The sequence below is a fragment of the Neolamprologus multifasciatus genome, chromosome 11, assembly GCF_963576455.1.
Source record: "Neolamprologus multifasciatus chromosome 11, fNeoMul1.2, whole genome shotgun sequence".
Classification (NCBI taxonomy): Eukaryota; Metazoa; Chordata; class Actinopteri; order Cichliformes; family Cichlidae; genus Neolamprologus; species Neolamprologus multifasciatus.
In genome coordinates, this window is record NC_140449.1 from 33,991,531 (window position 1) to 34,017,609 (window position 26,079).

The 26,079-nt window shown below is 41.6% G+C and overlaps 1 protein-coding gene and 1 long non-coding RNA gene across 2 annotated transcripts in view; one reads left to right on the forward strand and one right to left on the reverse strand.

The window, feature by feature from the left end:
* pear1 (platelet endothelial aggregation receptor 1) overlaps nt 1-26,079 on the reverse strand; it is a 71,958-nt gene that overhangs the window by 11,701 nt on the left and 34,178 nt on the right. The window contains exons 5-18 of the mRNA XM_085177228.1: nt 19,830-19,922; nt 12,371-12,617; nt 8,397-8,499; nt 7,943-8,079; nt 7,319-7,531; nt 6,277-6,451; nt 6,068-6,188; nt 5,813-5,976; nt 5,059-5,161; nt 2,942-3,094; nt 2,728-2,859; nt 2,512-2,643; nt 1,187-1,309; nt 739-957 (exon numbers count right to left, since the gene is read on the reverse strand). Coding sequence (XP_085033354.1) covers nt 739-957; nt 1,187-1,309; nt 2,512-2,643; nt 2,728-2,859; nt 2,942-3,094; nt 5,059-5,161; nt 5,813-5,976; nt 6,068-6,188; nt 6,277-6,451; nt 7,319-7,531; nt 7,943-8,079; nt 8,397-8,499; nt 12,371-12,617; nt 19,830-19,922 — 2,115 coding nt within the window. The remainder of the gene's footprint in view (nt 1-738; nt 958-1,186; nt 1,310-2,511; nt 2,644-2,727; nt 2,860-2,941; nt 3,095-5,058; nt 5,162-5,812; nt 5,977-6,067; nt 6,189-6,276; nt 6,452-7,318; nt 7,532-7,942; nt 8,080-8,396; nt 8,500-12,370; nt 12,618-19,829; nt 19,923-26,079) is intronic.
* On the forward strand, nt 19,805-23,605 carry LOC146509097 (uncharacterized). The gene is made up of 2 exons (XR_014876845.1): nt 19,805-19,928; nt 20,829-23,605. It is a non-coding gene; the product is annotated as an uncharacterized LOC146509097 (long non-coding RNA).

Below are 26,079 nucleotides of genomic sequence, written 5' to 3' on the forward strand. Positions count from 1 at the left end.
CAATGACGACTCTCCTATCTACTAATTTATGTCTATGTACACAAAATATATAATATTTTCCAACATATGTTGGTGGAAACCACTAGAACCATAGTGCTGGTCCCTCACGAGACATTAAAAACTACTGTTAGATTTTGCACAGGGTAAGATTTAGAAAAAGACCCTGCTTTTGGTTCAAGTACAATGACTCCATTTGATTTTAAAGGCGGTTTGTTGCGTGCCGGGGTGACGTGTTGCAGCTGGACAGGATCAACAACATACGTGCTGCAGACACAAAACATTCTTCTCATTGAAACACGTTAGCGTTACTGCAAAAAGAAAGTTACTTGTCTCAAAGAACATGAACAAATACATTACTTCTCCTGTTTTGCCACAAAGTGCATAAAGTGTGTTATTAGCCGTGCTGGAAAAAGAAGAGCAAACGTATGAAAGTAAAGATGAAAGCAGTTTCTAAGGTGACTGGATTTCAGGTGCAGCTGCCTGTGCACGCTCCAGCACGACAGTAAAATACTGGGTGATTGTTCCCACAGCGATGTTCTCGTCCCCCCGTCTGCACTTACCAAACCTTACTGGAAACTGCATGGTGCTACACACTACCACATTGCTGTAATTCAACCTTATATCCACAGGAGATGAATCCTGTGTTGAGATTCTGATGTTTCAAACTCTGGATGTGTCAGATTTTACTTGAATCTGTGTGTTTTATGTTACGCACGCAGAAGCATCTTCAGACTGTACCTGGAACGGCATATTCAGAGTTGACGGTGCGGCTGGTGGAGAAGGAGACAGTCGGAGTGTTGTTCTGCTTTTCCTTCTGCCTGCGGCGGTAGAGCAGCAGCAGAGCCAGCAGCAGGACCACCAGAATGACAAGCACAACGATGCCGGCGATGGCCCCCCACGACTCCCTCTCTCCAGGATTAAGACGACTCATGACGCTCCCCGTCTGCTGAAAGGAGTCTGACGAGCAGAGGGTGGAAGGAGAGCTCAAGTACAACAAGCAGAGCAGCTTTCATGATTCATTCATTATTATTATGAACCACAGCACATTACAGGTTACATGTTCAATTCGGTTTTATTCATATAGCACCAAATCACAACAACAGTCGCCTCAAGGAGCTTTATATTGTGAGGTAGTGTAAATGTCAGTGTTATAACTCCCAAACTTCTGCTAACATGAGGTGCGCACCTTGCTTGCAGTCGTCGCCTCTGTTTTCACACACACAGTCTCCAGTAAATCTGTCACAGAGGAGGTTGGCTGGACAGGAACAGGTCTGCGCACAGAGCTGGCCGAAACGTCCCGGATCACACGCTGGAAAACAAAGTACATGTCTATGACTTATTTCCCCTTCAGAGGCATCTGTATGAGATATCTGTTGAAGTTTTACAGGACTCACTTGATTGCTCCTTGATTCTGTTAGGCCTCATCTCAGCTAATCTGAGTCACTGAGCTGAGTTTCCTGTGTTTGTGCTGCTTTTTAATGCAAATATCTGTTTTGTTTCAGTTGTTCTGGTGAAAATTCTAGTATTTTGTTAGTCGAGCACTAATTAGCAGGTGTTTGTTTCTCTGTGATGCATCTGGACAGTTTATGATTGCTGCTTGCTGACTAAGCTAACTGGCAACAGCTGGTAGTTTAAATATGGTCACTTCCAGCCAGGGCCGGACTGGGACAAAAAATCGGCCCGGGCATTTTGACTAGAGACCGGCCCACCAAAAATGTGACGTCATTCAGGGGTAAAACCGCAAAGAATTCTGGGAACTTGTGGCAAGAGGTACTAGCGCACGCAGGCTTTCAATTGAACTCAGTTACACAGCGATAAAAAGAAACACAAAAAATGGCAAGAAGCTGTTGTATTATTAACTGCAATAGCCGGCGGCCGCCTCGGGTCTCTCCTCCTCTTGCCTTCCCTTTCCCTTATCCACCTGCTGGCCTCCACCACTTGCTGATGTTGCTAAATCTGTGGAAGCGATGCCATAGCTACCACCAAACAATTCAGTTATTTTTACACATTTGGCAGCGTCTGCCTGAACGGCTTGTTTCTTTTTGGCCCTAATTTTTTCTGCACCTCCTTTCCTTTTTTTTGTTCTCCATTTTCTTTAGTTCGTCTATAAGATTGCTAAACAAGGGGGCGGGTGCATCCGACCTCCTTGGCTGTAATTGGTCCAGCCCAGAGTCGATCATGACCAATTGGCCAATCCAACACCTTTCATTATTTATACCCTTCCAAAAAAAAAAAAAAATCGATCAGCCCATAAAAACAAAAAATCGCCAGCGGCCCACCGGGCAAATGCCGGTATGCCCGATGGCCAGTCCAGCTATGCTTCCAGCTCTAAAGAAAAGCAAGATGCTCAGATCAACGCCTCACATGATTAGAGTGGGTCTATGGATAAAAACAAGGCCCTGGCTGCTGCAGATTACCACTTCAACTTCTAACCCTGTAGATACTCTAAACGAATCAAAAGCACCGTACTGTCCACGCTCTCATCTCTGCGTGAAATCCTGTGGCACTCACGTTTGGAGCAGTCGATAGCGGTCCAGCCCGGTAAACATTCACAGTGACCGTTCCGGTGGTTGCACGTGGAGTTGTTGGCACAGGGAAGACACACTTCAGAGCACTGTTTTCCAAAGTAGCCAGCTGGACAAACTGTAACCACAGACAATAACCTGCTAAATGTCCTGCGCTCACTTGTAAATGACAGATCAGCGGCTGATTAGTGAGAAAGCCCACCTTGGTCACAGTTTGGCCCAGTGTATCCAGGTAGACAGTCACACTCTCCTGTCACATGATGGCAGCGGTATGATTGGCCGCAGGACTGACACGTCATACTGCACTGGTCACCGTACGCACCCGTTCTGCACTCTGAGGGAAACAGTAGGGCTGATATTAGACGATGCATACAGCGAGCGAGTCTTTTTATTAACTCATCAGATACAACGCTCACTGTTTTGGCAGGTGACTCCCCAGTAGCCTGGGCGGCACACACACGCTCCAGTTTCCCTCAAACACGTGTCGCTGTTTGGACAATGCTTGAAGCAGGTCTGGTTACAGTGGCGCCCCCACAGGCCCTCTGAACACGGCTCACTGCAGCGGGGACCTAAAGGAAATGAAGCAGTGAGCACATAAACGAAGCAGGAAATTACAACTTTTATTGACTCTAATCACATCATTTAGTTTAATAAAGGACCTACAGTTTTACATCTGCTAAAGTAAAGAGCAGAATGCCTTTCACTATCCCACGTTTAAATCAGTTACTGATCTAAATACATAAAAACATGGTTATAACTGTATAGAAATGTAGTTGAAAGGATAAGCAGGAACAGAGAGAAATGGGAACATGAGGGGTTTTTAGTGGTTAACAGTTTCAGAAATGTTGTGTTCTCGCCAAAAATATTTTTCACAACTGTAACTAACACGTTTTCCCCGAAACACAAAGAGCCTGTTTTATTTGCATGGATGGGAGGTGCAAAACCAGAAAAAAGTGCTTTATACTGGGCCAGTCTAGCAGCCGTTTACGAGGCTGCACTGGGGTATGGACGTAAGAGTGAAACACTAACATCAGCATGTCAACGTTCACCTTCACTAGCACGAAACACACGTGTGTTAGTCTCCAAAAGTTGATTCTGTTCATCTGGACGTAGCGTTTTCTGGGAGAAACGTTTCGTCACTCATCCAAGTGACTTCTTCAGTCCTGAAGAAGTCACTTGGATGAGTGACTTGGATGAGTCCAAGATGAGTCCAAGTCACTGAAGAAGTCACTTGGATGAGTGACTTGGATGAGTCCAAGATGAGTCCAAGTCACTGAAGAAGTCACTTGGATGAGTGACTTGGATGAGTCCAAGATGAGTCCAAGTCACTGAAGAAGTCACTTGGATGAGTGACTTGGATGAGTGAAGTGACTTCTTCAGTCCTGAAGAAGTCACTTCACTCATCCAAGTGACTTCTTCAGTCCAGAAGAAGTCACTTGGATGAGTGACGAAACGTTTCTCCCAGAAAACGCTACGTCCAGATGAACAGAATCAACTTTTGGAGATTTATTTTCCTGGATGATTGAGCATGCATCAAGACGTTTTAACACACATGTGTTAGGTTAACAGAGTCCTCTCTAAACCCCCAAAATATTAGTCTCATCGAGTCAATAGAAGAATTGTTGGAGGTCAATAAAAGTGCAATATGTATGACTTTAACCCTGTGAGGTCATAAACATAACCCAGATCATATCTCTTAGAGAAAGCAAAAAAAATGACTTTCTTGGAACAAATGTAAGAAACATTTCATGCATGTTAGAAGGTTTCGTTTTTGTCCCATATTTGTTAAAACACAGGAGAAAAACTTATTAACAAATGAAACGCTCTGTTTTCAAACAGTTTAGTTTCTGATCATCACTGAGACCTCACAGGCGTACGGTCGAGTCAGGTGGTGTCGCAACAATCAGAAAAATTAATTTCAGATTGAAAAAATTTAATCTGGACAGCTGAGTAAGACAAAAAATGTTTAAGAACACCGTCTTCCCTTTTTAAATTGTCATATATGAAAAAGAAGGAGGAAGGAATTGGTGTTTAGTAATTCAATTCAATTCGGATTTATTTATACAGCACCAAATCACAACAGTCACCTCAAGGTGCTTTACATTGTAATGTAGACCCTACAATACAGTGAAAACCCAACAATCGTATGAACCCCTATGTACAAGCACTTTGGCGACAGTGGGAAGGAAAAACTCCCTTTTAACAGGAAGAAACCTCCAACAGAACCAGGCTCAGGGAGGGGCGGGGCCATCTGCTGTGATTGGTTGGGGTGACAGAAGGAAGACAGGATAAGAGAGACAGATTAGTAACTAGTATGATATCTGATAGTAAGAAACTTGATTAATTGTACAAATCTGATTGGCTCTGACACTGCTTACATTTACAGCTAGACTTTCTTTAAGTCACACAACAATGAGAATAAAGGAGAGCGAGGATGGTTTAAAACCTGTGGCTCACAGTTTATCAGACCAGACTCATCTGTGACACCAAAGCCAAGCTGGCAGCGATACATCAGCAGCACGTCATCACTTACCAGACCAGCCTGGCAGACAGTGGCACTCCCCGGTGGTAGCTTGGCAGCCGTCGGCATGAACACAATCACACCTCTTCAGGCAGCCAGGCCCAAACGTGCCCATCTGCACAGTGAACAAGTGCCAACGGGCAAAGAACTGTCAGGGGAATCTCCTCCACATTCAGCCAGCCCAGTCAGAGTGAGACAAAATACTACACTGGCAATGTGATGTTGTGTAGACAGCCTGGTGAGCTGGCATCGCAAAGACAAGAGGGGTACTTTTCCAAAATGCAGATTGAAGCATATAGAGGGCGAGGTAAGGGATTCAAACCACTGCTTTTATTTTGTTTATACTTTATATGCATTCAGTGTGTTATTGCACACTTATTAATTAAGATCTCCATTTACCTTTATCTGCTGATTTGTTGTGACAGGTTATTTTTATTAAATACACAATAACAATATATGTTATATATTTGTTTACATTCTAGTTTGAGTCATAAAAGCATCATTGCTGTTACTCTGTGCACTTGTATGCAGGTATGGTGTCTGACAACATCCGTATTCAAGGTTCAAGGCTGTTTTTATTCTTTATTCTACAGAGAAAACTGTCTGAGACTAAAGACACTGCTGCATAGGACAGACGTGTCACAAAACAGCGCTCCCCGTTGTCTTGTAAAAGGATGAATCTTTTAATACCTGGTTTTCCAACATCTTTTACAACTTCAAGGGTAAATATTATATATAACTCCTGCCAGTATCTCCAGATACTCACCGGGCACGTTTGGTCACAGCGCGCCCCCTGCCAGCCAGCCGTGCAGGCGCAGGATCCATCTGCAGGGTTGCATTTTGCTCCGTTGGCACAGTGACACGTGGCATTGCATCCTGGACCCCAGGTTCCTTCGGAGCAGGGGATGGAGCAGTCCGGTCCTCGCCAGCCTGCAGACCCACAATCAACTGTAAGTCTTTGTTTTCCTTTTGGCCAGTTTTCCTTCATGATTGTATTCATTCTCCTCTGATTATTCATCACCTTCTTTGCAGAAACAAGTCCCATCAATCGGTGAGCAGTCCACGTAGTTCTTACAGGAGCACTCCAGGGAGCAGTTCTTGCCATAGGTGCCACTTTTACAGGGATTTTCACAGTGAAGCCCCTGCAGTAACCCCCGAAGTTTGGTTTACATGAAGACACAACAGGTATAGAAAGTGAGTCATGAGTCCTTAATCTACTCTACCACTGACCGTGAAGCCCGGGGCGCAACGGCATCGTCCTGTGGCGCCATCACACACCCCTCCATTCACACAAAGACACGGCTCCAGGCAGCCATGACCATAGAAACCATGAGCGCAGGTCTCATTGCAGTATAGTCCCGCCCAGCCCGGTTGGCATGTGCACTCTCCTTTCATTGGATGGCAGCTGGAGAGTGTAAACAGACATAAATATGAATGGAGCAGTGAGAAACAGAGGAGCTAACGCCAAAGAAAACCCACAGTCAGCGCCTGTCTACATGTACTTCAGTACTTGTCTTCATACTGCAGAGGGGCACGAAACCACTTTAAAGAAATTATTTTGCCATGTTTGAAAGAGAGCTGGAGAATAATCTCATTGGTTGACTTTAGGGTTGATGGAGCCACTGCAGCATAAGATGTTAATCAGGCTCCGTGATGCCCACAAAGGCCTGAGAAATGAAAACATCTGTGGCTGTGTGGTCTTCTTAAAGCAGCTCTTTAATTACATTTAGTGCTGCAACATTTTGACATGATATGATAACATCCAGGTAAACCTAACTGGATGAAGATCCTGGAATAGACAAGATTATTATAGGAGATCTCATTTGGTCTGGGAAGGATCCCTCAGAAGGACTTGGAAAACATGGCTTTCTTGCTTCATATGAGCACTGATGGATGGATGGATGGATAAAATAAATAACATGCCATCAGCCACAGTTAAAATGGTACGATACTATGCAGATAAAGTAAATAACACATATTTATGAACCAGTTATTATAATATTATTGTTCAAATCTTTTTGAGAAATATCTGAGAGTGTTGTGAACGCAAACTATATAATTAATAAAACTGTGTGTCCTGTAAAACCTACAACGTTATTAAAAGGGAGAAAAAAACACCCTTTGGTTAAACAGCGCAACATAAAGCGTCAAATATGTGAATTCAAATTACAAGAAAAACAACTCAACTTCATGTTTCCGTTCACACTGCATGCATCACTATTCAAAGCACTAAATGAAGTTTTTGCCAGACTCACGTAAAAGCTGCTCTTACCTGAGTGTGTGTTTGTCCTGGCAGAGACACGTGCGCTCACAGTGCATGCCATATATGCCGTCTGGGCACATCCTGTCCCTGCAGTGCGGACCGCTGAAGCCCGGCTCGCACAGACAGGCTCCATCGATGTTGTAGCAGCGCGCGCCGTTAGCACAGTCGCACACGCCTTTACAGTCCTGTCCGTAACTACCTGCAGCACACTCCTCCTTACACCTTAACGCGGGAAAACACACAGACAGAAAAAAGCTGGGGCAATGGGATAAAATATACAAATGTGTGTTTGAGCACAGTATGCACAAACCAAATCTAAACGTTCTGCATTCCTGTGCCTCTGCTGTTTGGTTTTGCCTGAATTGTGGAGAAAAACATGCTCAAATTACTCCTGTTCACTTACAAGAAATCATAACCAGGCTGCCTTTTAATTGGAAGACAAAAAAAATGGATGACAGTGCCAAAACAATTTAAAATGCTTTCTCCAGTCAAATGTCGAGGAGACAACTTTTCTCTGTCGATGACTAATGCAAACATTAGACGTAAGCATACTGGAGAGAAACCTGCACAGGAGAAGCAAGAAAAGGCAGAAACAACCACATGCCGTCCAAAGATCCACTTTCACTTGCTTACCTGTGACCAGTGAAACCTTTAGCACACTGACACTGTCCAGTTTCAGCGTCACATTTTCCGTTGTTGTGGCAAACACACTCCTCAGTACAGTTTGGCCCAAACCTTCCTTCTGGACATCGCTCGGTACAGACTGGACCCTGAACAGCAGAATGGAAAAATCATTAAGCTCACAGAAAAACAAAAAAGACAAATGGATATAGATGCATTATTGCAGAAATATGGACTGAAATGCAGCCGGCTTCTGCACTCACTGAGAAAATAATGTGCTGTCAGATGGGCTCGCAATCAGAACAACATGTGCAAGTCATGCATCCTTTCAAAATGTCAGTGTTACAAAAAAGTGACTGTTTTTCCAGAATTCGAAGCCAGCTGGAACATGAAACACGAGCTAATTTAAAACCTGGCAACCTGCATGAGTAACAGAAAAGTGCGAGCTAAAAGCCTCAAAATATACCGTCCATCCAGGTGGGCAAGCGCAGATCCCTTTGCCTTTACAGATGCCACCATTCTGGCACGGGCATCGCGCCTGGCATTTCCTCCTACACGAGGTCTCACAGCTGGGGAAGAAAAAAGATGGCTTAATGTCTTCTGACTGCAATTAACCGCTTTTAGCGACAAAAGACTGCATTTGTGTTGGTACATTACTCATAAACCTGCGGTACTCATTTTCAGCTCCATTAAAAATAAAAATAGTAGAGCGGTGTTGAATATTACGCAGTTCAAAATAAACCTAATCAATCTCTAAACCTTCCAGGGTGGACTTGCAGACTCCATGAATGTGGAAGAACTGAGATGAAAAAGGCAGCTAGTTTATTCATCCTTTTGAAAAACTGATTGATGCTCAAAAAAGAAGAAACATATATTTAACAAGCTATAGGACCTTCTGCTGTCTGGCAAATTTCACCGGAAATGAGTTAAAGGGCGTCTTTCACTTGGACTTATGGTTCCAGCTTTTTGTTTCTTTAATCTTGGCGAATATTTTTTTCTTTTCTTTAAGTTTCTTCTCAACTTAAAGAAAAGTACGGAGCCCCGCAGGGTATGGAACGCCAGGACTGCCATAATGAATTAATTAAATACACCATTAAATAATTAATTAAATGTGTCAATAATTAATTAAAATGTGAAATACATAAATAATTAATTAAATGTGTCAATAAATAATTAATTAAATGTGTCAATAATTAATTAAAATGTGAAATACATAAATAATTAATTAAATGTGTCAATAATTAATTAATTACATGTGTCATAACTATTTATTTAATTAATTATTTCCCATTTTAATTAATTATTGACACATTTAATTAATTATTTAATGGTGTATTTAATTAATTCATTATGGCAGTCCTGGCGTTCCATAGCAGGGGACATGGGAGAAAAAAAAAATTAAGACGGACTTTTGCGAGATCTCGCAAAAACTAACTCGGGATCTCGCAAAACAAACTCGGGATCTCGCAAAACTTTTGCGAGATCTCGCAAACGTTTTAGCCGCATTCTTCGGACGCTGGCTCGAAGCCGACCAGGAGGTCGAGGCACGATGTGCCGGGAAAGCGGTGTTCCTCCCGGCTGTGGTAGGTCTCGACCTCCCGTTAGCTTCGAGCTAACGGGAAGAATGCGGCTAAAACTTTTGCGAGATCCCGCAAAAGTCCGTCTTAATTTTTTTTCTCCCATGTGCCCTGCGGGGCTCCGTAGAAAAGAACCACTTTGCAGGCATGATTTAAATCTCCCGTTTCTCTGCATCCCAAAGATGCTCTATTAGATTCAGATCTGGGGATCGTTTAAACGTTGTTAAGCTAAATAAAAGCTGCTCAGTATAACCTGAGCTTTGTTACATGGTGCACTATCCTGCCGGAAGCAGTCGTCAAAAGAAGGTTGCACTGTGCTCATAAATATTCATCTATACTCAGCTAGACTGTTTACTCGATGCTAAGGGCCTCAAAGTGTAACAAGAAAATATCCAACACATCATTACAAAATCAACAACAAGCCGAAGCTTTGATGCAAAGCAAGATAGATCCATGCTTTCATGTTGTTTACACCAAACTGTGACCCTGCCATCCAAATGTCACAACAGAAACTGAGACTAATTAGACCAAACTGTTGTCATCTGATTTTGTTGGGCCAGTTTCCTGTTTTTAGCTGACAGGAGCGGCATCCGGTGTGGTCTTCTGCTGCTGCAGCCCATGTGTGTTGTGCATTCTGAAATGTTGTTCTGCGTACTTTTGTTGTAACAAGTTGTGAAAATACAGAAAAACATAATAGATCAACTTCTGGACTAAATTTTTGAATCTTTTCTGCAGATTTTATGTCTAAAAGTAGCTGAATATGTAAAAAGAATCAAGATAATCCATCAATTCCTCTTCCGGTAATGCAAGGAATCATCAGAGCAGGTGGAATGTGTCTTTAACCAATCACATTAGAGATTACAACCATCGCAAGGATATTACATTTTCTAAAACGGATGATATGAAAACGCTACAAATATACACAATCATTGACCCAGATTTATCCCCTAATCACGGTTGCCAAGCCGCCTTTTTTATTTAGCTCAAAGTGGAGTGTTGTGCTTTCACATTGGCAGAATGAGAGTTTCCACTAATGTGTAGTGTGGAAATGTTTTTACTGCTTACTCATCCTCAGGGGCAGCTAAAAAACAGGGCCTAACAGATGACTCATGGAGTACAGAGTAGACCATCGGGGTCTCTTTTCAATCTTCCAATTAACTCACGGAAACAAATAAAACGATGGATCAGCAAAGAGGAAGATGAGGGTCTAACATACCTCTGGAGAACATTCGGGTAATTAAGTAGGGTCTAATCAAGTGCTGTATTAAATGTCTCCCAAAAGAAATAACTAACAAAGTACAATATTCTAAAAACGGCTCCTAATGAAAAGGAAAATACTCTGTTAACTTTTAGCAAGAAGGCTGCTAAAATATCCGAACTGTTAGATGGATTGCAGTCTAATTTTATACAGGCACTCATGGCTTCCCAATCCTAAATTCATCCCACCGCACCTCCATAATAAACGGGACCCAAAGAAGCTGCTGCCAACGTCTCACAGAGGTCCAGGGCCTGAGGGGTCGGAGCTATTTTGGTGTGCATCTCTTCAGCATTTCTAATTAGTGTGTCAGGCATCATTCGGATTTGATTAACTTCTTGGTTACTGCTAACACAACTGCTAACAAGGTATAAATCTCTAAATATAGTTCCACAAATGTCTAGTGTGATCTTAGTTTTGCTCACCAGACGCTTTCAGCACATTAGGATGAATATCTGCTTCGACTCTTAGGATTAATCAAGAATCTGACCATAGTTTTCCATCAGAATTTCTTCCATAACCTGGAGCTGAAAGTCAAATTTTTGTACCTTACATTCCTAATAATCATCTACTAACATTTCTTCTAGTGTCACCACAAGGTTACTCACAGACTTTAGATGTGCTTTCAGTATTTATTCCCCAAGCAGAAATGTGAAATAACCTTTCGACCCTTCGAATTTTAATCCAGCACCATCATGGGGCCAGAATTTGTGAGATAATTGTCAAAGTATGCTATATCTATATCTCTATATCTCTATCTATATATCTATATATATATCTATATCTATATAGATATATATAGAAATAGATATATATCTATCTATCTCTATCTATCTATCTCTATATCTATATCTATATATATATGTATATATATATATATATATAGAGAGAGAGAGAGATAGAGATAGATAGATATATAGATATATATATAGAGAGAGAGATAGAGATAGAGATAGATAGATATATAGATATATATATATAGAGAGAGATAGAGATAGAGATAGATATATATATATATATATATATATATATATATATATAGAGAGAGAGAGAGAGAGAGAGAGAGATAGAGATAGATAGATATATAGATATATATCTATCTCTATCTCTCTATATATATATATATATAGAGAGAGAGACAGAGATAGATAGATATATAGATATATAGATATAGATATACATATATATATATAGATATATATATATACATATATATATATATAGAGAGAGAGAGAGAGATAGAGATAGATATATAGATATATATCTATATCTATCTCTATATCTATATCTATATATATATATATATATATATATATATATATATATATATACACAAAGTACAGACTCGGCTGCTAAGAAAATGTTAGCATTAACAGATTAAGGAAAGCTGGTGAATATGGTTAATGTCGTCATCATCGTGCTTGCACAGCTGTGGTCTCTGTGAGGTGGTCTCATGCAAATCTCACCCAAGACTCAGATTTTGAATGAAACTGAGAAGTTCTTCATAGAGAAACATTGTCAATGTTTGTCTGTAAATTTTTTATCACTTTTTACAAAGTCAGTGTTGGATTTTAGACATGCTAAGCTGCTTTGTTTGTTTGGACTTACTACGTCCCTGTGAATCCATCCCGACAAACGCACTCTCCCGTTGCTTTATCGCAGGATCCTCCGGTCGCACACTTGCACCTCTGCAGGCAGCGCTTCCCAAACGTGCCTGCTGGACACGACTCTTCGCAGTAGCGTCCATTGAACCCTGGAGGACAGCGACATGATCCCTTCACAGGGTCGCAGAGAGCTCCGTTCTCACACTTGCACTGCTGCTTGCAGTTCGCTCCCCAGTGTTTATCGTCACAGTCTGAAAGGTCAAAGGGCAAACTGTAAAACATTAGCCTTTTCCAACATTTATCTATCTTTTGATCTGGTTTCAAACTGAAATAGTTAGTTCCTATATAGATATACACCGCAATCATGCTATTGGCTTGCTCAGATCATACCCTTCAGATCTCATATGGGGCACATGTAACCTGTTTCAGCCTGCTGCACAGCTTCTCCTTGTAATTGTCTGACTTAATGTCACGTCTGCTGCCATGCATGCTCTGTCATCTACTGGGGCTCTTGTTGCAGCTCTCCACGCATGGCTTGTTGCCATAGCTTTTCTATAGCTCTTAACTGCAGCCAAGGGGGGTAGTGACAAAATAAATACAGGAACCTGCAACATGGGCTCCTCTTCTTTGTGTTTGTGCTGTTGTTGGTGTTTAGCTCTGGGGAATATAAAAAGATCTCATCTGGAGTGGAGTGAGGCCAAGTGTTAAAAACGTTTTTGATCCTTGATGCTTCATCTTTGTTCCCCTTTTCAAGCCAACTTTTCCAGCCATGAGCATTTGAGCCACACTTAACTCTCTCACCATGAGGGGATGAATCGTTGGCTTCCACCAAGCTCGTCTCTGCATGGGCTGAATTCCCACAATCCCTTTGTGTAGACAAAGACAAACTGACGCAGGACCGTAAATGGTGCATTGAGGGGTGTTCAGAAAGAAGAAGACTAGCAACCGTTCAATGACCACAGACCCTGGAATGTCATTGAAATTCACCAAGTTGCAGAGATGAGTCAGAGTAACACTGACCAATGAGAAGAGAGCACACCCTGAGATATGTTCTTCTCAACTTTGAGGGAAGCAACTGAAGCAACTGCCAACGGGAGAAATTGATACCCCTGACTGGCATGTGATGAGGTGAGAAATACAAGCACAACATATATAATGATGTTCTAAAGTCTAAGTGAAACAAGCAATCACTTCATATGTGGATGAGACTTTAGGAAGAGCAGAGCCACGCGGGCAGATTACAGCAGATGGAAACGATGATCTTCTTTCAGCTGATTGATCTCAGCTAAAAAAGGATTCATCTCAGCTTTCAAACACGTCTTTCCAAAAATCAGACCGAGCACGTGTTTATACAGGACGTCGCATTACTGCATTTATTCTGAAAGAAAGTTGTCCTTTTGTTTTGTTTTGTTTTTTTCCACAACCCCCACAGCTCGCGCAGTCACACGACTCCACACACTCACACGACGGAGCCTCTCGCTTTCATTGCCCACATTTTCCAGTGATTTAAACCAGTCGTTTTCCAGTAAAACCTCCTGCTTCTCTAAACAGTGAGTCGAAGCTACTCTGCGATGCTGGAAATGAAATAAAAACACCGAGTCAAAATAAAATTACACGTGATTATCGAAACTTGCATACGGTGCAAGTATGACGATTTTGCATCCGTTCTGTTTCTCCTAATTGATTTTCCTCCCCACACGCTGTTATGTACGCTCAAATATATGATGTCATGGGAAACAAACAGAAACAAATGTGATTAGATTCTGTGGACTGTTCAACAACAACAAGAGAGGGAGTGTCTGATGCTATTCTTCCTCAACCAAATCCATCCCTTTAGCTCGCAAATGCTACGTTACTGGCAGATAATTTGGAATTGGCAGGGAGATCTGCACGGAGATGATTTTAATGGAAAATAATGCAGAAGCCTGGTGATTGGCTCTCGAGGCTTGTACGCAGAGGAAATTCACACAAGGTTTGGATTTCAGTTCATGATGAAGAGATCTTAGTCCATGGAGAGATCCCAGATTGGTCATGGGTGCATTCTCAAAATTTCTCATCAATTACCTCGACTATCTCGGACATCGGAGAAAACGTGATATCCAATAACACTGACGTAACTGATGGATGGGAGTCGGTTATCTTCTCCAGAGCTAAAAGTGCTTCCAACAATTTCACGCTGACCTGCAGTGAATCATCCTCTGCTCTGTGAGCTACACTCCAGGCGTGTACGTGTCTCACCCCCACCTTTGCCGGTGTTGAACATACGCCCGAGCATGGCTTAGAAAAATACAAGTGACTGCACTGACTGTTACTCTCAGCATGTACAGCCAAATTTGTCGTGGAGCAAAACGCGCTGCCGCAGACTGCAGTGTTTATTGCAGTTACTCGAAGCCTCTTTTGTTTAAAAGAACTTCACTTGTTCTCTGTGTGGGCATTGGAGAAGGCGGCGTGTCACGTTGAGTAATGAGAAACTCAGCTGGAGCAGCGATTATGTTTACGCAGACATTCTCCAGGGCACCGGGGCAGATTTACTGAAGGGCTCTGAGAGCTGACTGCTGAGACAACCAGCAGTTGTTTGAGTGAGTGGATGAAATTTACCAGAGTGGACGTGAACAGGAAGCTATAATCCCATTTTTATTAGTCTTACTGTGGAAATAGATTTTCAAGAGGATAAGTAATCTGGATATATGTGAATTTAAACCTTCGATATAATGATTATAAATCCCTTTTGCCATTCTTGTTACTTGGGCTTTCAATATCAGATATGGACAATTTATTCTTGATATAGCTGTATAAGATGTCCACAATTCAATCATTTTTGTTTCAGGTATCAAACATGCAGTGGTCTGATCGTGCAGCTACTGTATCAGCTGCATTCTCTCAAAGAAAAAGAAAAGTGTCATCAGTGGAGACATTGGCCTTGTTTCTGTTGCAGGAAAGTGTTGCATCTGTTGCATCTTTGTGCATCTCTGTGCATCTTTGTGCATCTCTGTGCATGCTCTTACTGCAGAAACCAGCCTGCAGGACCTCTTTCGGAGTTCTTGCCATTAGAGAAAACAAGAGCAATCACCATTTAAGGCATGTCTGAGCTTCCCCCAAAACTGCTGAGTCTTGCTCAACGCTGATTATGAAAACTCAGAAAAAGCTTTCTTTCATGTAATCACATCCTCCTCATGTTGCTCACATGAATGCAGTTGCATTGGGAACCCAGTACAGCTTCAATCAAGTTATGCAAACATATTTTCACATGTTAACATTAGTTGCTATGACTTTGCTCTCTTTTTCTCCTGTCTCTTTACTGCCCGCCTAGCTTCAGGGTTTTCAGGACATACATGCAGCAAATGTTTTGCTCATGTTGACATGTCTTAATTTGCACAAATATGGATTTCCCCAGCTTCTATGTAATCATAGCATGTGAAAATGTTTCTTTGCTGTGAAAGAACAGTGAGCGCAGGCTGCTGTAATATCAAACACTAACATTTGCCAAATACAGTAGTTGGATGTTATAAGCAGTGCAGCTTATTAAATTGTCTCACTTTTTTTAAACTGAACTGAACAGTCAAGCTGTTGCAGTATTGCTGACACATGATTTCAGTGGAAACAGAACAGCCAAAAGGCCCAAACAGGGCATTACTCTAAATGTTTGCACCACCAAGTCTCTCCCAAACCTGCAGCGGCCAATAGAATCATCCAAAACATGATTCTGTATGTCCTTAAACGCATCATGAGTACTAAAAAACTATGTTTGGATATCAATGCTTTAGATTTATGTCTAGTAATTTTGCAACTGCAGATATCCACAACGGGATATTTGCTGACAACAGTTTGCAGGACAACAATGGATGGGAATCGAGTACTGCTTCCAGTTGGGAACCAGCTCTCGATTTCCATGAGAATTACATGACTCCAAGACTATCACCTCCGTTCATCAGAGCTGGCATAGTTTTCCAACAGCTGCACATTGCAAAACAATGACTTCAAACTAATGGCAGTAGAGCCTCTGCTTACCTGATTCACATGGAAGCATTTTTATTCCGTTTCTACTCAGTGTTACGAGTTTGAGCAGGCTCTTCTCGACACAAATATGATAATGAATCGGTTCATAATATGATACATAACAAATCTTATCATCACTCCCACATTGGAGATGTGATTTCTGAGCACCCAGCTGGCTGAGTCCTTCATCAGTTAATTAGTCACATCTGTTTGTTTGCACGTACTTTAGCCAACCTATGTCCAGCACTGATTTAATCATTATAATAGAGAGTCAAAATTGCCCAAACGTTGATGTCGAGGGAGCATTGAAGGCCCATTTTCCTTTCTAAGTGTTTGCATCTGTGAAAGTGCTTCATTAACCTGCCCTGTGCCTGATAAGTTATCACAGTAGCACATGCAGAAATGATGGCCTTCAATTTTGAACTATGAAATATCTGAGAAACACATTTTCTCAACTTTGATTAGAGAAATTTATCCTGCAGAATAAAAGTGTGGCGGGGGAGGCTGGGATGAAGTTGGTACGGAGGAGAGCTGGTAAAGGTGGTTGAGTTTAAATAGCTAGGATCAACCACCCAAAACACAGACAGTCCACAAGAGAAATGAAGAAGACAGTGCAGGCAGGATGGAGCTGAGTGTCAGGGGTGATGTGTGACAGAAGGACAGCTGCAAGAGTGAAAGGGAAGGTTTCCAAGATGGCAGTGAGACCTGCTGTGATGTTTGGTTTGGGGATGGTGGCGCTGACAGAAAAACAGGAGGCCGAGCTGGAGGTGAGTGACCAGGATGGACAAGATTAGAAAAGACTGGTGTTAGATAGCCAAGAGAGAGGCGAGAGTGGATATACTGGACAAAGCATAATAAAGGCAGCGCTTCCAGGCAGGAGGAAAAAAGGAAGACCACAGATTCATGGATGTAGTGAAGGAGGACATGGAGAGACCTGGTGTGACAGAAGAGGATGCTAATAATAGGGTGAGATGGAAGCAGATGAGCCCCTGTGGTGACCAATAAAAGGTCACCATATATATATATATATATATATATATATATATATATATATATTAGGGGTGCAACGATACTTGTATCGATATTGAACCGCAGTGCTTTTGGTTTGGTACGCATATGTATTGAACAATACAAAATTTTTAATTTATTTTATCAGCTTTTCTTTTGACGATGCTGTCTGTGTTGAGAGCTCAGTGGATCTGCGTTCGACTACTCCGCCTAGCCTGCACTGTCGAGCGCAGATCCACTGAGTGCAGCACAAGCTAGCAAGACAGAAGCTAAGCTCGTTGCAACATGGCAAATTGAACCTCCCCCACCCTCATTCAGATCTGGCGTTTGGAACTATTTTGGTCTTCATGTGACGTATGACCCTGAAGGTAAGCGCGTCATGGACAAAAGTAAAACAGTATGTTGGATGTGCCACGCAATGCTCAATTACACGGGTGGGAACTAGTGCGTTAGCGCAGTTAGCTCGTTAACGTGTTGGCCGTCCAGCCCCGCGCATGGGGCGATCTGTGATAGCTCGTTAACGGAGATTTGCCGTGTTGTGGCGTTAACGTCATTTCAACGACATTCACGCTGACAGCACTAGTGGGAACACAACGAATATGACTGCACATTTACTCCGACATCATCCTAGTGCAAAGACAAGTGGAAGCAGGCAAAAACAACAAGCACGCATGCTACAAACTTTAGCCGAGTCATTTAGACAGCCGTTAGCACATTTCACAGGATCACAGGGCTCTTATGCACCTCACACTTTAATAATGGAAATCTAGTCTTCACAGTATGAATGATCCTATAAAACAAACCTTGCCACTCAACTTGTGGCAGTAAAACTACAAAACAAGCTTAAATTATAAATTAATTTGAGTTCTTATTGATATTTCAGTGGCATTGGCGTTCTGTCCCTGCGTATGTACAGCATTAAAAATATTTAATCTTGTAAAAAAGAATTTCTAAATAAAGTTAAACAAAAAAATCTTCCTCCCTTCTGAGTTGAAGATATGACTATTTAGCCACAGGACGAGTCATTAATTTGACCACTACTGTGATTCAAACTGGAATCTGCATTACTGCATGCGAGTAAAGCCACTAACTGCTGCACGCTTCAGAGCTGGCATGTGTTCAGTGTCCTTTATGAAGAACGCAGACAGACATGATGGGAACATTCTTCCTTTTCCCGTGTGTATTGTCCAAGCAGCGCCTTGGGTTTTGCTTGCATCCAAAGTCCACATAATCTCCTGATCACCTAACAAGCAGCACTAGGTGCTAGAAAATCTATCCGTGAGGAATACCAGAGACTCCATTGCCTCGTTGTCCATTTCATCCCAACCTTTCTACTTTTTTTGTCAAGTTGAGCCATCTCCCTTCTAAATCTAGTCTCTATATTCATGACCAAACAGAATGTTTTCAGTATGAAAACATTAGGCCCCTCTCCTCTTTCCCACAGCTAACTAGCTCAACACACAGGCATCCAGGAAGTGTGGGGTCATATTCTGCCAAGAAAGACTCCGTTACAGGAGCCAAGAAGAAAAAGAAGAGGAAGAGGAGAAAAGAAGAAACTTAAAGTGTGGGTTAGGGTAGCAGGGTGGTGTAAGAAGAGACAGAGAGAAGTGAGCCATGCAAAAGAAGGAGAGTGGGGTAACATTTTCCATTTCCTCTTCCCATCATCCCACTGTCAAGGCATCAACCGCTACCCGCTAAAGCTAATTCCTGCTCTCTGCAAACGAATGGGGGAAAACAGAAGAGGGGGGCTGTGTACTGTTGACCCAGCTGAGTGCGATGAAATGGGGCTGGAAAACGGGGGAAACAGGAGCCCCTTAAAAATGCAGCTCTGAGTTTACACTCCACTGTTTGGATGATCAAATTTAAAAAGATTTCAAAAAAGGCAAACAGGGTTAGATTCACGACTCTCAGTGGTTATATAACCATTTCTGCTGACTTCAGTTCTGTAACAGGAGCCAAAAAGTGCAGCAGGATCAGTCTTAGCTCTTCTTTATGGACTCCTTTCTGTGCATGAAACAGGACTTAACTCACCACCTCTTCACTGCTTGTGTTTTTAGGTAATGATTGTTTTATTCCTGCTTTTTTAAGAAAAGCTGATTTGACATTGCTTCTTCTTTTTTTGTCAGTAACGGTGAACGAACGTTGGAGGTTCAGCTCAGTGTCCTTGTGGACTAGTAAACTGGTTTCTGGACTGAGGCTGATAGAAATGAGTCACTGCTGTGCATGCGCTAATGCTCCCTCGCTGTTTCCATTGGAGAGGCTTCAGTGTGTGATGGAGAGGTGTATGTGAAGATCAGCCACTTGACTAATGGCCATTGCTCATTTCCTGTTGTGAATGTGAAGTGTATTTTTTCTGTGGAGCTGAAGGGAAAGAGACGAAAGCAACGGGAGAAACAGCAAATGAGAGAAGAGACGAGAGTGAGGAAATGTCTGTAAGTGAGAGGAAGGCTGATTCATACCGCTGGAGCAGTCGTCTCCTCGCCAGCCTCCCTCGCACTGGCAGCGATCTGGAGCGACACACCGGCCGTGGACGCACTCCTTAGTGCAGCGAGCTGTTGGTGAGAAGGAACAAAATTAGAAACAGATTTGTGGAGAAGGGTCAGGGTTTTAAAGAAGCTTTAATGTTTACGTTATCTCAAGCTTTTGGCTGGAAAATTGGATAATGTCACAAAAGCACAGTAGCTTTTTATTTAACCAGGTTCCACTGAGGCTGGTGACCTCTTTTTCCAGAGAGACCCGCCAAGTGCTTTCAATCAGGACGATCCAACATCAGGCACGCAAATAAAACTGTTGTAAAAACCAGGTTACAAAGTATGAAGGCACAAAGAAAATGAAGACTTACTAAAAGAAAAATTGACATGCACAGTTTTTAAAAAGCAATGCATAAACCTGCATTCTTTCTATCTGCAAGCAAGGGCTGATCAGTCTGGTGCAGGAAGTAGTCCGTTTATAAATAAGAGAAAATAACGCTCACTGAACACCAGATTATGGTCTCAGCGGCAGGTTTGACTTCTGCAATCCATCTCGTCAGATACAATAGGCCCCATCGTATCTTAAAGACCCATTTATCAGCCCAACACAACACTTCACTCTCAGACTGCTTGTGTTTCCAAGAATTTCTAAAAGTGGAATGGGAGGCAGAGGACTCAGCTATCAGCTCCGGGTTTGGTTTCAGGAGACAAACGCCCTCTCTGGGAGTCTGCCTTCTAAAGAATAGCCTTCAAACTTTCCATGTTTGATAAAGCATATAGTTAGGGCTGGATATAATGACCCTAGACCATCCCGTAGTTGTGGTGCCATCCATTCAGCCATGCCCAGTGACTTCCCATGATGCACTAGGTTTTTCTTCTCCACACCTATTTCATTCTCCATGTGTTTATATTACTACTACTGGATATCATCAGATTTTATCTTCTGACAACCGTGTGTGTTTTTATCTGTCTCTTTATGTCAACCAGTGGTGGCAGATGGCTGCCCGTCCCCGAGCATGGTTCTGCTGGAAGCCTCTTCCTGTGGAGAGGGAGTTCTTCTTTCCCACAGTAGCCAAGTGTTGCACTATGAAACTGTCTGATTGTTGAGGTTTTCTTTCTAATTCTGTAGGAGCTTTACCGACAATATACAGCACCTTGAGGTGACCATTGTTGTGAACCGGCTTTATATGAATAAAACTGAACTAAACTGAAGGTTTGGGGTTTATTTTGAAAATTATAGACCTATAAGTTACCTTCCAACTTAACCTTTCAAACTGCAAAACAACTGATCCTAAAAAAACCTAAAAACATATCTTTCTTTATGGTACAGACTGAAGCCATTCACATGCAAACAACCATTTATTTAATGAATAGTCTGATATGTTGCTTTTTTCAGTCAGTCTGGTATCTCTGCAAAATCCCTTCATGTCATAGCTCAGCCAAGGTATCCTTGGTAGAAGTATCCCTCGTTATCATGCTTGGTTTCAATAAACCGAGGTGGTGATGATCAAAATGACCAATTTAAGGTTAAAACCAGAGTCCATTAACCAGTTGGTGATGTTACATTACCTATGTCCATCTTTTATATACAGTCCAGACTAAAAGAACAATTTACTGCTAGATTAGTTGAGCCTTTTACCTAAAGCAGTGGTCCCCAACCCCCGGGCCTCGGACCGGTACCGGTCCGTGAGTCGTTTGGTACCGGGCCGCGAGAGTTGAGGGTCAGGTGTGAAATGTATAGTTTTCAGGGTTTTTATCGGTTTTCAGGGTTATTTTGTTATCGTTTTTATCGTTAACTCGGTTTTCCTGGGTCTTTTCACGTGTGTTATGAATAAATTTTCTTTTTTTTGGTACTGGTACTGGTTTTATTTTGTTGAATTTATCCGCGACACATTAAAGGCCGGTCCATGAAAATATTGTCGGGCATAAACTGGTCCGTGGCGCAAAAAAGGTTGGAGACCTCTGACCTAAAGGATACCACATATTTAACTCAATTTGTTTCTGCAAACTCACACTGGCTGCAGTAGCAAACATACTGTTTTCTCTTCATACGCTGGAACAGGCAGCGGGAGATGTGTCTTGGGAGATTATGATTGGACGATGAGCTCCATGAAATCACTCCGAAGATATGAGGATAGTTTGTCCAGCATGGCCTCGTAAATAAAAACATACCCATGACTCAAGAGCGAGATGGCCGGCGATGCGCTGTGATGAGTCCGGTTTACAGAGACATTGCAGCGATATGTGAATAAGACGTTGTCGTAATCAGTGGCAGCAACAATCTTTTTCCTGGCTTTGAAAGAACAAACTCACTTTCACTCAAATCAAGTTTGAGTCACTGTCTGTGACTGAAGACTGCAAGAAACAAGCTGAAGAAAAGAAAACAATTAATCTGCAGATTATTTTGTGGAATCGTTGCGTAAAAGTCTGCAAAATCTCTTTAAAGTAAAACAAATAAAAAATAACAGATGACTTTCCAGAAGCTGGGACGACATCTTCAGAGGTCTTCTGTGCAGCTCCAAAGAGATTCAGTTTGCAATGATGCAAAACAGAAGTGCAACAAATCATCACAAAAATGACAAATTGATTTTCTACTGCTTGGTTCATTGATTGATTAATCCTTGCAGATTCCAGAGTTACTAATTATGCTTCATGTCGGCGTGATTTTGTTCTTTCAAAATGTTCTTTTAATCATTAAACACCATGAAATAGATTTCAAAGCACCAAATCTGAGTTGTTTATACAATCAAAATCTATTCGACTGTATTATTTCCCTGTAAATGTATTCCACCCATCGTAAGCGGCGCACGAGCTGCCAGCTCGACAGCTGGGCTCAACCATGCAATTGAAAGCTCCAGCGTTAAGATGCCATTCACACTGTCAAGGAGCTTCCTTGTAAAAAGAGTCTCTCAGCTGCGCGCGAGCCGACATCATAAACGGCTCTGCTGTTAATTAAGTGAATTCAAACATGCATTTATGACTGGAGACTGCAAATCTCTTTAATTTTTTTGTTACAAAAGCGTTTTCTCTGCTGACGGCAACGTGCTGCGAATGCACATGTTTGTCTTTCAATTCAAACTCAATAAACAGTAATTTGACTGATTACTTTTCCCCCTTTAATTGAAGGCGTGCGGATACTGGGGGAGGGAAACTTGGGGATCTAACATGTCATCAAACGAACAAGGTAAACATAATTATAGGTAATTATATATATTTAGAAAAAAACACTACATTGTACAGAAACAGGGTTCGGAGCTATAGATGACATGTCGATGGGGGATATTTCAATTACAAAGCTCAAAACACATCATCTGGTTCCGTCCTGGCCTCTCTCGTGTCAGTCATGAAAATCAGAGGTTGGGCTAAAGGTGGCACACAATAGGCAACCGTAAACGCATATTATCACAAGCGTCCGTCTACAAAATGTCAGTTTTTCAAGCACAAAGCACGCGAGGCTTCTTATTATCATACTTTACTCCTAAGATCATCCAGCGATGAATGGGAAGCTCTGTGAAGCTACTGTAGAATTTCCTCAAACCATGCAGCCTCACGTGCGGTTTCGCGTTATTTATATCTGTCGCTGCTGTTTGTAAGCAATAAGAGAGTGTCAGTGCTGACAGCTGCAACAGTTTCAACCGATGTGACAACACTGATCAGTCACGTTATTTAAACCAGCCAAGAAGAGAGCAGCAACCATGTGGAGAGAGACACAAAGCTCCCGATTAAACCTGCGTCATGTTTCAGGCAAGTGATTGAAGCAAATACCAACGGGACTGAAGAAACTGTTGACTGTGGTGAATACACTACACAGCGTCACCTTTGCAACATCAGTCGGTTACTAATTAACCATCAGCTACAAAGTGATGCACAATGGGTGAATTGCTTTGCAGATCAGGGTTTAAATGTGCACGTATTTACTGCTTTGTTGCAAATTTTAGCCCTTTGCATTAAAATACTTCTTAATAAAAAGTACTATAATCTTATGTAATATTTACTCATGTCTTAAATTCAATGTGTTTCGTGCCTGAATTCCATTATATCAGTATGTCCAGAGAGCTGACATACTGATATAACACCGATGCCCTTTGCCAGAGTCTGGACCAATAGAAACATGATGACAGTTGGGTCTCTTCATCGGTGGCAGTGTTGGGAAGGTTACTTTTAAAATGTATCCCACTACAGAATACAGAATACATGCCCCAAAATGTATTCTGTAACGTATTCTGTTACGTTACTCAATGAGAGTAACGTATTCTGAATACTTTGGATTACTTAATATATTATCATGCTGTTTACAACTACATGAATGTACTATTGCTGTGATTTATTACTGTTACTGAAGGTCCGCGGCTCCGAACCGTAGTAAAGGGACCTCTGGCTAATACGGTGGGTTCTGTGTCGGCTCGTAGCCGAAAACTAGCTTTACTTTGTTGTCTGGGTCAACTTTGCTAGCAGAGACAGAGAGAGGCGTTGAAAGGCTGCTCCAACAGAACTTATTGTTTTTGGAGGAAAACACGAACACAGTGTACAGTCGAGTCTTAATAGCTTACTTACAGCTGGGCTCGTCAGGCTCTCTTCTTGGCTGCAGTGGTTATTATTATATTTACATGCTTCCAGCTCCCGTTTCTGCTCGATGACAGCTCGTACTTTTCCTTTTTCTCCCTCCTCGCTCACAGACACATAACGTGTATGGCAGTCCATTCTCCCTGCAGCACGGACTACACTGCCTATGATGCTACATTCTTTAGAGCTATACCTGTAGCATTCTGCCTGTTAGCTTAGCACAACAACAACAGGCGCTCTCTCACCCAGGAAACACGCAGAGAGAGAAATCAAATCAAATCAAATCAATGTGGAAGAAAGTTTTAACTTTAATTAAAATGAAGCTGTAAAAATGGATTGGTAAAATTGCTTTACTACTCTATAATGTAATTTTTTAATGAATTTATTATACTCGTTTCCAGCGTCATATTTTTACTCTCTGACTTTACTGAAGAATCTTTGTATGATTCAGGTTTTAATGGGTCTCGGTGCAGCCCGTCAGTTCATCCTCTACCAACAAGCTGCTTTACTCCTCTTACTTTAAGGCCACCATCACTACAGTAGAAAAAATGAATATATAGGATATAGAATACTTACTTATTTAAAAAATGAGCTTACATACTTTATTTTTAGCATCATGATACATGAAAACAAGCTGATCAAATGCTGAATTCTGACATTGATATGAAGCATTCTTTGCTTTGAGCTGCAGAGGCAGCAGTGCCGCACGTCTGAACTCAACAGAAGCTTAACTATTATAACAAAAGTTCCTAAAATGATGTGAAATCTTGGAATGAAAACACATCAAATATATTTTTCTGAAAAATCCCAGCAACTACTGCCAGCAGGATGAGAAACTTCAGTGGTTAGTGAACCTACAATTTTGGTTATTCGTGTGCCACGTGCTGCTCATACTGGCGATGCACACTGCATGGAAAAAGAGGAAATAAAACACTTTCTTTGAGTAATGTGATGAGTTACTGGGTGCACAAATGTAGCACAGTATTGCTTGCAAACGAATCAGTGTTTTTGTCTATAAGCCAGTGTCAGAATGCTTTTCCTTTTGTACTCTTTGTTTCAGTGCCTTAACATTAGTATTTTGGCTGCTTCCATGTCTGCTTTTTTTTAACCCTTTAAGACCTTCCATAGGACCAAGTCCGCCAGAGCTTATATTATATTTTTACATGCTGTGGAGCCATTTTTGGGAGCATTTCAAGTTGCTTTACATCAATACAACCATTACAGCCTAAATTTTAATAATATGTCTGCATTAAGTGCATAGTAATTACATAAATTGCAAAAAAGTGCAATAAACTACAAAAAAATTGAAAATCGTTTTTGTTTTTTTAACATATATTTCTACTTGGAGAAATTTAAGAGGCTTATCCCTCAAAACTTTAATACAAAAAAGTTGCAAAAAATAGTTTCCCACCACAGGAAATTTATTTTGAGTGTCTTCATAGTTTTATTTTGGAGATACAGCAATTTTTATATACTGCAGGAAAAACAAAAAACAATCCTATGATGCAAATTTGCAAAGAAAACAGCATGTGCATCAAAATAAACTATTTCCAGCAGTGCAATTCGAGTTCTAAGCATCCCAGAGACTATTCAGAAAAGTCAAACTTGACTTATAAAAACACCAGTATAGGCTTTTAAGGCCTACAAGTAAAAAAAACCCTACATTTTCCGCAAA